Source organism: Myripristis murdjan, chromosome 5 (assembly GCF_902150065.1).
Source record: "Myripristis murdjan chromosome 5, fMyrMur1.1, whole genome shotgun sequence".
NCBI lineage: Eukaryota > Metazoa > Chordata > Actinopteri > Holocentriformes > Holocentridae > Myripristis > Myripristis murdjan.
Window position 1 is genome coordinate 25,784,201 of NC_043984.1, and position 14,689 is coordinate 25,798,889.

The window sequence follows — 14,689 nt, forward strand, 5'->3', positions numbered from 1 at the left end:
TAGTATAGAGAAGAATGCAGTGTGATATCTAACTTTCGCAACAAATAGTTGATGATCAGTACCCGTATATCTCAGTTTTTTTCTTACATTTGCCTTGTCTAACAATCACATATCTTATATGTAGTGGTATAGGTTTTTGAAGAACTAAATCTGATGGTGAAAGATTTGCACAGCATCTTCTTCAGTGAGAGTTTCCAATTTATGATTGAAGCCACAAATCATCCACACTTTGTGCTACAACGCTGTTGTGTGTGCTGAAATTCTCTGACAGCGGGTAACCTTTGGATTGCCACTACGTCCTTTCATTGTTCTTATCACTAGGTCATGTTATCTACTCTAAAAGGGGACTAGTACGTAGGGGTGATCAGTTACTGCATGTGCTGACTTGGCTCATATGGTTGTCTCGAGTGAGCATTTCTGTTACTTTTAATGTTCTTAATATTAGGTGTTGACTTGGGAGTGTTGGGCGATGGTGTCTGAACTGTATTCTGGCTATGACTAAAGACAATTGTTCTCCTTTTCCCGTACTGTTCTGTCTTGCTTGTTTTTGTTCCACTCATTGCAAGAAAGCATGCTAAGGAAAAATATGTTTATGCTGTCAAATTGGAATAAACAGTTTTGTACACTGTTGCTTGAACTATTAAACAATGCTTCCAACTGAGGAACCAGGTAAATGCAGATCCAGCTTATTTGCCTCTCCCTGACTTCTGCCCTCTCTGGTTCATTCTTTCCCTGTGTACAGACATGCCTATATTTGGCCAGTGTCCCGCACAGGACGACTTCTACCTGGTGATGTGCAGCCTCTGCAGTCAGGTAGTCAAGCCCCAGGCCTTTCAAGCACACTATGGTAAGTCTCACAATCACATACATGCATATGCATAACTTAAAGCACGCCTTATACTCACAGAGCCCCCGCCTTTTTTTTCTTTTTCTATTTTTTTTTTTTTATTTTAAACCTCAGTGTTCACTGCTCAGAGGGTTGGTAGTGATATTTCACACATTAGCACACTCCAAGGTGTTGCTCCCCTCAGTCCCTATTCCTGTTCCCCCATCACTGTTCAGTCTCAACACAGTATCCTGAGAATGGAGTAGTAAAGACTTTTCTTAATCTCTTTTATGTTTTGTCAGCCCCTTGCCTCAGTTCTGTGCGTATGTGTTTGCAATTCCCCTGTTAATATTTGATGTAGTTATCTGAGTCGTCCTCGTAATGTACTGTTTTACCATGTGAAACACCAACTGAATTTCTGGTTTTGTTAATACTTGTGGAACACGTGGGGGTGTACATGTGGGTCTCCACCTCTCAGGCTGTGTGGGTTGTTATACTGACGTCTTTCACCAGTGTGCCGAGGAAACGTGATGAATTGTAGGTCTGTGAATCAAGGATTTGCTTCACTGTGGATCTAGCTGAAACTTGAGTATCCACAGAAAACTCACTTAGACTGTAAAATGTCCCAAAATGCTGAAAATATTTAGCCAAATGTTGTCTCCCCAGGACCTTTCCTCAAGACGGGAGGGGTAGCAGGTTAGATATAGTGTCACTTGTTATGTCCTGTCACGTAAAACTTTGTTTTAAATAGGCCTAAGAATTGTTTGGATTCTTAATGGGTCAAATCAATTTCAGTGCAGATGAACTGTGGAAAGCTGGTACATGTGACCATGCTCTGACAGGATTTTGACATGTGTGACCATAGTTGGGCTCATACTTGGCCCCATCCTGAGTTTTTTCAACATATGAATCAGAAAGAACTTGATCTTATAGCCATATCTTCCAATCTTTTTTTCCCCTAAATGTAGGTCAAGTTTTATTAATAGAAGTATTTTCAAGGGAGTGCAGTACGTTCATTCTCCATGAAGTGTGACAGCAGTAAGAGTTCTCAAGGTCAGCCACAAGAGGGAGGTATAACAACACATGGCTTCCAGAGACATTGTCATTGCTACTGTGTCAACAACTGGCTAAGAAATGTATGACTTCTTCTAAGTCGCTAAACAATATTAGTATTGTACAAGCTTAACCAGGCAAGGCTGTAATGTTCTTAAACTGCAGCACCAAATTGGATTTCCATGCTTTCCTGGTCATTTTCAGATCAGAGGTAGATGTACATCATTGCATTTTACAAGTACTATCTAGTAGAGCAGTGCTGCCAGCGTAACAGTACATGGTTGTGGTATAACTTTATATGGTCAGCAAGGTGTGTATTTAATGGAGACCGTGTTTTGTCTGAACCATAGAGTACTGGCACCTGAAACAATTGGCTCTGCTATTTGACAGTGTTTTCAAAATTCAATGCATACGTCAGGAATTGTGATACATTATATTATTGTGCGTGCACACTTTTGCTAACGTGATAATTTATCCATTCATCACTCACCGTGCTATTCTTATGCTGTATGCTACTCCATGTGGGAGTGTCAAGCCCCAGAGAGGAAACAGTCTACAGTGTGAGTGAAATGGGGTTAGCTATACTATAATATGTAGGCAAGCACAGTAGGAATGCTTCATGTGCTATGATTTTCCACCCCTCTCTTTCTGATGTCACAATGGGAAGACCCCATGCAGTGTTAACACAGTCAAAAGCACCGATCTCAGCACCATTGAGATGGTCTCCATATGATTTCAGTGTGCTGCTTTAAGTCCATCTGTCTGCTGTTAGGTGTTTGTGCTCCTTCAGCAGAGGCTGCTCCCAGCAGGGGTGACACTCACCGTAGAATGGGGAAGCTGCCAGCTTGACGTCTGTTTTATGCATTCATTTATGAAACTGTCAAACAAAGACTTGTCTCCTTGCAGCTGTACTCACCCATATTGACTTGGCTGAGCATACATACGCACGTTGGCTTGTTGACGACCACAACATCTTTGAATTGCGCACCTTGAGTTGAACTGCCTCGGGCAGAAACAGCCGTGCATTATTAAAAAAAAAAATTCAACCACTAATATATGAGGCCTTAAGCATGATTTGTTTATTTTTCTAGAGCAAAGTTATTTAGTGTTTTAACACGGACCACACAGGTCAGGCCTGCTCCTTGCCACTGGCTGGTGCCGGTGGACATGTTTATAAGATGGTCACATTTGCACAGTTTCATTTTTTCTTTTCCTTCGCCAGGGATTCCCCTTAGCTTTGAGCCAACCATTCGACAGTGTGGAAGAGAATATTAAGGCTCCTCCTATTCCTTCTGTCATTTTGTTTTTCCCCTCATTTTTTTCTTGACTTGTCTTTTATCCCTCTGCCAGGTCCACTGGAATTGGCTGTCTGCTCGCAGCGTTTGGCAGTGCATTGTGGGAGTGTCACACAGGGGCTTCCTGGTGTGAGTTTGTGTATGGGGCGTGCTATTAACGATGACTGGGATGGGCCAAGACAGCAGGAAAGGGAGGGAAGCAGGCCGGGAGAGAAAGAAAGGCTTAGGGGTGTTTGGCTGCTAAGGAAAGAGAGGGATAAGAGAGAGGAAGGGAGCTGGAGCGTGTCATGAATGGGTAGCTTGAATCTGGAGAGAGGCCTCAGGTGGGAAACAGTACTCTTGAAAGCACTTCGCTCTGAGAAATGGGAGGCTAAACAGTTTAAGTGGAGTGGGTGGGAGAGGCGAGGTAGTTGGGAGTGGCAGCTGTGTGTGTGTGTCTGTCTGTGTGTTTGTGTGTATTTCAAAGCACCTCCACTGTTTAAGCAGCAACAAGCTTGCTTTCAGCTCACCTGCAGAGACAGAATATTGGCCTGTAGCCCAGTCCCAACAACACCATGGAGTTAGCCCAGCATAAGGTTAGCTAACCAAGCCTGCACCTCACCATGGTATCTAGCTACCAACACAGATGCTTTCCATCAAAACCTGTTCCATCGCAGTACATTCACATGCCTGAGGCTACATCCTCTTACCTTCACTTTTACAGATTCTGGCATTTTCCCCCTATTCTCATTCAGTCATTTTGCCCGTTTGCTGGTATGACAGAATTGAGAGAGCAGTGTTGAAAACAAGAGTGTTTAGTAGCTATTTGTCCTCAGCTCTCAGCACATTAGCACGTGTATGTTTCTCTCTGTCTCGCTCTCTCTCTCTCCCGCTGTCTCTCTCCACTTATGGTCAGAGGAACAGGAGTGTCTGTCTGTCTGCGTGACCCTCCTGTGACCCTGGAGGCCCAGTATCTCTGCTATGGAGCTGCTCTCTGGCTACTATTCAAGGCTTTGGCAGGGCTTGTAGTAGGGCTGGGCGATATATCAATATTGTTATATTGTTATAAGACTAGATATCGTCTGGGAATTTTTGGTAATCGTAATATCAGGATCTGATATAAGTATGGTCTTGTCCTGCTTTTAAATGCTGCAACACAGTAAAGAGATGACATTTTCTGAACTGCTTGGACATCACATTCACATTACTAGTGATTGTGTTAATCTCTTGTGTTAAACTATTTAATGAAAACACCAATAGTCATCCCCACGATATCGTGACAGTAACCCTAAGCCTTGCTGTAACCTCTGAATTAAAAAAAAAATCATGTGCTTAATTGAGCGTAGGATAGATTCTGTTTTGTTTTTTTTCCCTACTGTGTAATGGGAAGTGTGCCACATTAAATTATTTGCCTTGGGGTAAGAACAACAACACAAACTTTAGTGAAATTATTTGGACTATGCTTTTTGATTCCTGTTTCCTGTTTCTTGAAATAGAAAGTAATAAGAGCTTCCTCGAGAAACACCGTAGCTTACATGCTTACCTACCCAGGGGTTCAAGCAAATGCCACGTTTGCGAATGCTGTATTTTCATTTTACCCAGAGAGTGAAAGACGTTTAGTTTTGAATGAGAGCATTTGGCCCTCACCAGCATTTGTTGCTTTCTTCTATTTTTGTCTTTGTCCTAGCATTTTCTGATGTCATCCTCTCTTTTATCACTTCTCACAGTAGCTGTTCAGCTCAGAAGCTCAGAGAGGAATTGAAGCTCTTGACCTGTTCACTAGTTCTATTTCAGGCTGTGTTGGCATGGATCACAAATAATTTTCTACTTATTTGTTGCCGAAGTAACCTGCTCACTACTGTTGGAGGAAGATTGGTATCACACATCTTGGTTTTCTCCGTTCTCATGACCTACTTTTTATCTGGTTTATCTAGACTAATAAATTTTGGTTTATCAAAGGTTTATTAATCCTGAAATCTGATAAAGTTGAAGGTGTATTTTTTAACACTGGACTGGTTTTGTAATGCGTCTCCAGAGAGAAGACACAGTTCGGCCAGCAAGCCAACCTCCACCTCGCCCTTCCCTCTGTCGAGCCGGAACCGGAGCAGTGGCAGTGGGCTTGGGGCCGGGCCCGGGTTGGGCTCGGGGTCTGGGTCCGGAGTTGCGACTGGAGGGATCCCTGGCCGACCCTCCACTGCCGGATCCAGCATCTCCTCCTCTTCCACCTCCTCCTCTTCCAATTCCAAACTCCTCAAACCAGCCAAAGAGAAGCTGCCAAGCATTCAGAGAAGACCCCACTTCCCCCCTTTCAGGGTGCTGCAGCCAGACAAGATGTGAGTTTCACTGTTTAGAATTTGTTAAATTGTGTTCAGCTAGGACAAAATATGAGGATTCGAGCCTGGCTGATATTATCAGCCAATGATAATAGTTTTTAAAAAATAATTTACAAACTGTTTCATTATTTTGTTCAGCTTCATCTCCATTGTTTACAATAGGTTGTATAGCCTGCAAGTTGGCAGAATATCATGTCATAGCTGAGCAGATGGTGGTGCAGATTGTGTTAAGAAGTTAAGAAGTTTATTGTTCAACTGTAAATTATCAAGCTTTCAGTACATATTTTTATTTAACTATTTGATAACCAAATTTGATGAGCTCTTGCTATAAATGCACTTTTATATGCAAAAATATCATTGAGAAGTATATTGTCATCTAGGGGTGTGCGATATTGACAAAAATAATATCTCAATATTTTGGGGGATTTTGCCGATAACAATAATTGATGATATTTTCTATGTTTAAAAAACAGTTGTATTGTACTAGCTCGCTCTTGTTAATATTCAATGCTGTTAATGATATTATCAAATCTGTTGTGGCAAAATTTGAAACCCTCTGCAGTCTACGCTTTATAGTTTGGCAACATAATCATACAATTTAGGCAGAGATGTAGTGTTGTGATGCAGTGGTTAATTTGCAGACGGTGAAACAAGTTAGTTGTGGAGCTGTCTTTAATGGCAACAGCTTATTGACATAGTAGATTGGTGACTGGTGTTTGGTCTCCTGGCGCTGTTTGTTCACTGAATTGTACTACACCAGCTTAGCTTGGTGTGATGTGTGATCGCTGAACGTGTTCTCAATGCGCATGCACAGTCGGCTGGATCATAGACAGTGAATATGGGTGGACTCTCAAGGCGTGTTTTGATTGTTTTTTGGAAAATGAATGCCATACTCAAGTTTTTCATTTCACACATTATTAAAACAACATACTATCTTATCGATCAATATTATCATAGATGATATGCATCGTACGCCACCTTTTTTTTACTCTGAAATATCAATACCTGTATTAGCTCCAAGAATCCAGTATTATTCAGGCTCTAGTGGGGAGTAGGCTTGAGCTGTATCTCTGTTCTCATAAATTCATATCATCCTGACATATCGCTGGGTATACAGTATATGCTATATATATGTAGCTTAATTATATTTTGTTGAACAATCTGAATAATTAGGGGTGTGAATTTTACTGGGCTCATGGTTTGATTAAATTACGATTATGATTCACCTGTCAATGATTCGATTGCACAGTGCATCTCAGTGTATCGCATCCTCAATTTTGTATATTATTGCACATAGCTACTTTTCATCAGGTAATAGAAGTAGTCAGATAAATATGAACTCCATTATTATTTAGAAAGTGCTCATAAATATGACAAACAGTCTGTTTTTTTTTTCTCTGGGTTACACAAATACTTGTATTGAAAAGATGCAGCTTTTATATTTCAAAGCATAAATCCTTTTGCATTGCAAGGGTGCTATAATCTACAACAAGCACAAAACTGCGCAGAAACATAACGCATACTGCACATGCATCCAACTAAATGTCCATGAGTGAATGTCTTTGGTTTCCCACTGCTGCCGGCATTTAAAGTTAGACTTTATTGTTGGTTTACCATTTTGAAAAAAGAGAGAACATGAGTAAGCTGAGAGCACTAGTGAGAGAGACAGAGAGAGAGAGAGAAGTGCTTGAGCGAGCTAGAGTGTGAATGAAAAGAGGGCGCGGTGGTAACGGTGTTCTGTCAATGCATCGATGCACAATTGTCCACGTCCGCATCACAATGCATATTGAAATCGAGAAATTTCCACTCCTATCAACAATACGACTAGTTAAACTGATATCATTTCTCTAATATGATAGTTACAATAAACAAGTCACAGTCAAGCTGAGCTGTAATGCATTGTGAATTTTGAATTTGTTCCCTCCTTCAATAGCGCTCATTCACATCTCCTTACATGTTGTTTTTGGTACTGAATTAGATCCTCTCCCTCTTAATCTTATTCCCTCATTTCTCCCTGGTCTTCAGAAGTCGACCTCTTGAGTTCTCCCACTAACTATCAGCCCACCATTTAAATGAGCTTCATTCACTCACTGAGTCAGTGCCTTTAAAATGAAATCCTTTTTATCGAAGTTATTTTTCCAACCACTTAAAATGTGTACAGGATCTGCCAGAGAAAACGAATGAATTTTGAAACCTGGTCTGTTAAAATGATGGTTATGTTCAAATCTTTAAATGAAGCGTCACATTAGACTGATGTATTCTCCTCCTGGTTTTATCTATATTTGTGCATTTCTTGTCCATAAGCACTTCTTACCGGCTTTTTCTTTAATACACTCTGATACAGCCTCTTCCTCCTCTTTGCTGCCCCTGTTAATTCCTGTAAATGTCTCCTCCAGCCTCACCCCAGCTGTCAAGGTGGAGAAGATTCATCTGAAGGTGGATCCATCAGCAAAGTTGGCGCAGGCCCCCTCTGCCCTTGCAGCCTCCTCATCCTCGTCGTCCTCCTCCACTTCCACCTCTAGCACCACTGTGAGCTCCAACACTACCACTGTCACCGCCTCCTCCTCCTCATCAGCCCTTAAGCCAGGCCTTAACTGTCCCTCCATACCAAAGCCTCCCTTACTGGCCCCCGGCCAGATTCCCAATGGCAAGGGCCACCTGTCGGTCCTCTCAGACAAGAAGCAGGACAGCAGCAGCAGCAGCAGCAGTGCCAGTAGCAGACGCCACCTCTACAAGAGACTGTCAGGTCAGCCGGAGGGAGGGATGCTGGGATATTACTGCTAAGGGTTTTATAGTTTTGTGATCTCAACATTTAGAGCTGTGAAATCCGATCTGTTAATTCTGTTTACATTATTACACCTGGTTTCACACACAGACTGGTTCTGTGCATTTTTGTACAGGAAAGCGTACACCCCTTGCTGGGTTATTGGCTTAATTTGTTGGTTTCTCGGGTTTTATCTGAATGCAAATATGTGTAAACTACATACACTATATTACCAAAAGTATTCGCTCACCTGCCTTTACTCATACTATGAACTGAAGTGCCATCCCATTCCTAACCCATAGAGTTCAATATGATGTCGGTCCACCTTTTGCAGCTATTACAGCTTCAACTCTTCTGGGAAGACTGTCCACAAGGTTGAGGAGAGTGTTTATAGGAATTTTTGACCATTCTTCCAAAAGCGCATTGGTGAGGTCACACACTGATGTTGGTCGAGAAGGCCTGGCTCTCAGTCTCCGCTCTAATTCATCCCAAAGGTGTTCTATCGGGTTCAGGTCAGGACTCTGTGCAGGCCAGTCAAGTTCATCCACACCAGACTCTGTCATCCATGTCTTTATGGACCTTGCTTTGTGCACTGGTGCACAGTCATGTTGGAAGAGGAAGGGGCCCGCTCCAAACTGTTCCCACAAGGTTGGGAGCATGGAATTGTCCAAAATGTTTTGGTATCCTGAAGCATTCAAAGGTCCTTTCACTGGAACTAAGGGGCCAAGCCCAGCTCCTGAAAAACAACCCCACACCATAATTCCTCCTCTACCAAATTTCACAGTCGGCACAATGCAGTCTGAAATGTACCGTTCTCCTGGCAACCTCCAAACCCAGACTCGTCCATCAGATTGCCAGATGGAAAAGCGTGATTCATCACTCCAGAGAACGCGTCTCCACTGCTCTAGAGGCCAGTGGCGGCGTGCTTTACACCATTGCATCCGACGCTTTGCATTGCACTTGGTGATGTGTGGCTTGGCTGCAGCTGCTCGGCCATGGAAACCCATTCCATAAAGCTCTCTGCGTACTGTACTTGGGCTAATCTGAAGGTCACATGAAGTTTGTAGCTCTGTAGCAATTGACTGTGCAGAAAGTCGGCGACCTCTTTGCACTATGCGCTTCAGCATCCGCTGACCCCTCTCCATCACTTTACGTGGCCTACCACTTCGTGGCTGAGTTGCTGTTGTTCCCAAACGCTTCCATTTTGTTATAATAGAGCTGACAGTTGACTGTGGAATATTTAGGAGCGAGGAAATTTCACGACTGGATTGGTTGCACAGGTGGCATCCTATGACAGTTCCACGCTGGAATTCACTGAGCTCCTGAGAGCGGCCCATTCTTTCACAAATGTCTTGGTTCACAGTCTGCATGCCTGAGTGCTTGATTTTATACACCTGTGGCCAGGCCAAGTGATTAGGACACCTGATTCTGATCATTTGAATGGGTGAGCGAATACTTTTGGTAATATAGTGTAGAAAAGAGTCTTTTATTTGAAACATCACTTTGCTTCATCTTGACACCAAGTTCCCCTTTGTATAAGCTTGAAGTATGATCAGTTATCGTTCATTTACCTACAAGATATGAATATGTTTTGGACACTTTTATTAATATACACAAACAAACAAACAAACAAAAAACAGTAGCAGGTGGGCAGCACGCACAAACATCCATAGCTACAGCCATAGTAGACAAATTTACTTGCTTTTTGTTTGGATATTTACCGTATTTCCCCAATTAATCGCCCGGGCATTTAATACGCAAAATCAACTTGGACCCCAGGCGTTTAAAAGAACCAGGCGGCTATTCACTGCAGGCCTTTATTTATTTTTGCACAGACCTGCACCAGGCCATTATTGTGATGACAGTTACTGTCCAACATAATTACAGTCGGTCGATTGAAGATTACGGTACACCCTTTTTTTCTAACGTTAGCTAGTGCTCTTATTTTGACAGAACACGGAAGTGCTGCACAGTTATTGTGCGGCTAACTGTTTACTTCTGCAAAAATAAGGTGAATAGCCTTATTTTGGGTTACCTCAATATAATGCAAATAATCGCCCCGGCGGTTATTCGGGTGGGTGTTTAATATGCAAAATGGGTGCAGACCCCAGGCGTTTAAAAGAACCAGGCGGCTATTTGCGGCCGGGCGATTAATTGGTGAAATACGGTATGATACATTTTGATTGAAAGACTATTAGTTACTGCTTACAGAAGCAAGGAAATGGGCAGTTTGTTTGTCTAAAGCTTATTTTACTTATCATTCTCCTCTGAACTTTTATGGCGTGTTAATAGGACAGTGACTGTGACAATGTCTGTAAATAACATAGTTTCTCTCTCCCTCCTCTCCCATGCCTTCAGAACGCGAGTTCAATCCAGATATCCACTGTGGTGTTGTGGATGTGACAGCTCGGAAACCATGCACAAGATCCCTAACATGCAAGGTACTCCATCTCTTTCTGCTTTACGTGGCATGCAGTTGGGGCATTTACTCCCTTGTTTTAGTTTGTTAATACTCAGAAGTCATATTTGACCCATATCCTCAACTGTAGAGATGTATGCATCTCTGAATATAAATGCCACCAAATCCCCTGTGCCACCAGACACATTCCTTAAGCCAGCGGAGGGCGGTTCCAGGGCGAAGGAAGCGCTTTGACACATTGCTGGCAGAGCACAAGAGTAGAACCAGGGAGCGGGAGAGGGAACTCCACACACCGCATTCCCAGCAGACCCCCCCTCTCAGGGATCCCCACCCTTCTTCCCGCCTTGCCAGTGCCCATGACCCCCACCAAGTGGCCCATGGAAATGGCCCTGCCCCAGATGCCACTAAGCCTTTGCCGCTTGGCAAACCCAAACTTCACAACTCTGGTCTTCCTCGGTAAGTATTTGTCTTGTCCCACTCGTGTTCTGTTTATTCTTGATTGAGAATAGACCCTCTTTTCCCCAGTAGAAGTGGAGAAGAATTGAGATCTGACTCCCATATGATCCTGAATGCAAGCGGCCTTGAGAATTTGGTTGAATATATTTCTATTGAATAACACTCCCAAGGCAGCACTGTCTGTGATAGGTGTTCATTTGGCTGAGTGGTGTACATCAATCAGTTATTTATTATCTACTTCAGTGCATTTTCATTGATTTTTGGTGCAAAAATAGTTTATATCATTAGAGTGAAACTTTCTCAACATCATACCTCCTTCCATCAGACTAAACAGCAGTCACGGAGGTGGGAGCACCCCCGGAGACCCTGCGGTAGTCCATGAGTCTCCACACCATCCACCAACCGCCCCTGAAGGCTTTTCGCGGCCCTCCAGTGATGAGGGAGAGAATGAGGAGCGGGAGGAGAATGCTGACAAACTGGACTGTCACTATTCAGGTTATCACCCTCGACCGGCAGCTGTAAGTTCACTCTTCCATCCTTGGTCCTCCATCAGCCAGGGATAACTTTACTTTCTGTCATACTAATTGTAAAATCACCTTTAGTATTCAAGGTTAACCCAGCTTGGAGGAGGAAAAAACAATTGAGTTTCCATAAATAAATGTTTTTTACACCTTCAGTTTCTAGGGTTTCCCTCAGCGTGTTATAGGCCAAGCAGCCAATAGTTCGCTTTTGGACCACCCACTTGGAAAAATTCACAAATGCATTCTAATAAATAACAGACTGTTATTTATAGATGCTGGGTCTAACAAGAGCCAGTCCTCCCAATTTAAAGAAATTATTATACACTGAAATGGTAATAGTGACTGGCCCATTTGCTTTTTAAACTAACCGTAGTTCAGTTTAGACACTCGACAGATAGCAGGTAAGAAAACAAAGAAAACAACCAGTGAAGCTAAATGAAAACACTCAAAGTAATGCCAATGCCCTAATTTAACTGACCTTCATGTAAAATGTACTGTGATCCGCTTGCATGAAATTCACATTCGCAAACGCCATTCAAAAAATTTAATAATTTACACAGACACCAAAATAGACAGCAAATACTGTTTGATTTTTATAGTTTTTATTAATTTTGCAAAGGTATTGTTTGAGAATTAAATTGATAGGGGACTATTTTGCAGACTATGCTTCCAGTAAACAGTCTATTGTGATACAAATAACTTAGATCAAAGCTCAGATGTCCTAGTCATAAACTGAATGGCAAACACCAGTTCAGTCTGCCACATCAGAGGAAAGCCTGGTCCAAACCCCAATTATATAGAGGTTTGAATAAAGAAGTAGCTAACACAAAGTACAAGGGCTGGATCCAAACAAATATGTCGGTTAGCTTTAAAAGCTCTGTTTCACTCCCTGTCTGTTTCCAGTACTGTACTTTTGGAAGTCGACTGTTTGGGAGAGGCTGCTACTCCTTTGACCGGCGTTGGGATCGAATGCGATGTGCACTAACTGCCATGATGGACAAGCATGTCAACTCTCAAATGTGGAAGTAAGTCTTCCCTTCCCACTTGGCAAATTTTTAGCATGTGTTTGATATTTGAGTAAGCTGCATACATAATGGGGACGCATTTTCAAAATAAAACGGTTGACATTGATTGAGGGTAGATGGTGCTTATACAGAGAATCATTACAGTTCAGAGTAATGATTTTCGTGGTCAACATTGATCCTAATAACTATTATTCCTCATAGGAAAATCCCTTTGGCCTTGGAGAACTCCTCTTCTGTTGCATCTGCCCATAGGACAAGCACAAACTCTCATGGTAGCACGCCCTCCACGGGCTTCTTAAGCCCCCCTGCCACCTTGCCCCAGCCTCCGTACAGCCAATCCTATGAGGGCAAGTCAGTGCTCTCCTATGGGACCACCTTAAATGCCCGCAGCTCCCCACAGGGCGGGGCTGAGCACCCGGCCTATGGCACCACGCAGGCCCGACAAGTGTCTTCGTCGCCGCAGATGCCTTCAGCCCACTCCTCCTCCTCCTCTTCTTCCTCAGCTCCTTCCCTAGCCTCAGGCCGGGCGCTTAAGTCCCGTTCCTCCAGCAGCAGCACTACCAAGTCGTCGTCGTCATCATCCTTCAGGCCTAAGGAGATCTCCCCTGGCTCCTCCACACCTGTCATCCCCAACTCGACCAGTGGGGGCAGCAGTGGGGCCAACAACAACAGTAGCAGCACTAGCTTCAGCTCGGGGAAGAAGAGGAAGAACAGCTCTGTCCTCTCCTCATCCCATGGTTCCACTGAATCCTCTTCATCAAATGCCAACTATTCTTCCTCCTCCTCCTCTTTCAAGAAGAACTGTGCAAATGTCGGCAGCTCAGGGAGCACCTACCACCACAGCTCACTAGGCCCCTCGTCCTCATCATCATCATCCCTGTCCTCGCACAGTGGGGTCCACAGCGTGGGGCTGAACTGTGGGCCCACGGTGCGGACCAACTCCCTCAGCCTCAAGGCTGAGTCATCTGGAGGGTCGGCAGGCGGCTCCTCAGGGCCCACAGCACGAGGCCCTCCATCTGGTAGCCCTGCAGAGTCCATCAAGCGCATGAGTGTGGTGATGAACAGCAGTGACTCCACCCTCTCCCTGGGGCCCTTTGTGCATCACCAGTCCTCCTCCTCATCTGATCACCATGCCAGCTTCAGCCACCACTCCTCTGATGGGCGTTTAGAGGGTAAGAAGCGCAAAAGCTCCCCTGCCTCCAGTGGTGGTGGAGCAACAGGGCTGGGGGGAGGAGGAGGACCAGGACCAGGCAGGCCCAAGGTGGCCAAGTCACCTTCCATTAACAACATCCATGGGAAGCATGGGCGCAGCATTCCAGGGACCCCAGGGCTTCCCAACAACTCCCATTTACATCAGGTGAGTTTTATCCTCCTCATAACTTTGTATAAAGACACATTATTGAACACAGTCCTAACATCAGTCATATCAGTGCTAATATCAGTCAGAGATCAATTTAGCTCTCAAGAACTGTGCTAAAATGTTTATGTAGAAAGAAAATTTACCCCAAAACAGAGTTAACATCTTTTACAATGTTGGACGGTTTAAATTCGAAAGCTGTAAGGTTATAGTTAGATAAAATTGGAATGCAAATTTTATTTTCCACTAAAATGTATGATGATGCCTGTATTTCCACAAGGCTAGTAACAGCAGCACACAAACAGCACAATATTAGAACACCTTGCTAGGAGATTAGAGTTGTATCATCATTTTTGCAGTCCACGCCTTAATTCTGAAATTTTTATTCTCTCCCACCTCCCCTTCACCTACACCTCCACTTCATGACTGAAATGGATGTAAGAGGTGAAATGAGTAGATGAAGGGTTGGAACACAGTTTTTTCATAAATTTTGCATTTATTTTGTCAATTACTTTCATGGCAGGAGCAGGTGGACCAAGTGTTATGTAGAGTCAGAGCGTTGCTTTTTTTTTTTTTTTTTTTTTTCCTTTTTAACGCTTAAGCAGTGAGGCATACTAGCAAATTAACACCTTTTGTGGAAGTTGTGAATTTCTGCATCTCC

General features: G+C 43.4%; 1 protein-coding gene across 1 annotated transcript in view; it reads left to right on the plus strand.

Moving 5' to 3' along the window:
* Positions 1 to 14,689, plus strand: part of atxn7 (ataxin 7) — a 34,318-nt gene that overhangs the window by 17,111 nt on the left and 2,518 nt on the right. Inside the window, exons 5-12 of the mRNA XM_030051971.1 lie at positions 743 to 847; positions 5,189 to 5,486; positions 7,883 to 8,232; positions 10,609 to 10,691; positions 10,851 to 11,125; positions 11,451 to 11,643; positions 12,550 to 12,671; positions 12,873 to 14,028. Coding sequence (XP_029907831.1) covers positions 743 to 847; positions 5,189 to 5,486; positions 7,883 to 8,232; positions 10,609 to 10,691; positions 10,851 to 11,125; positions 11,451 to 11,643; positions 12,550 to 12,671; positions 12,873 to 14,028 — 2,582 coding nt within the window. The remainder of the gene's footprint in view (positions 1 to 742; positions 848 to 5,188; positions 5,487 to 7,882; positions 8,233 to 10,608; positions 10,692 to 10,850; positions 11,126 to 11,450; positions 11,644 to 12,549; positions 12,672 to 12,872; positions 14,029 to 14,689) is intronic.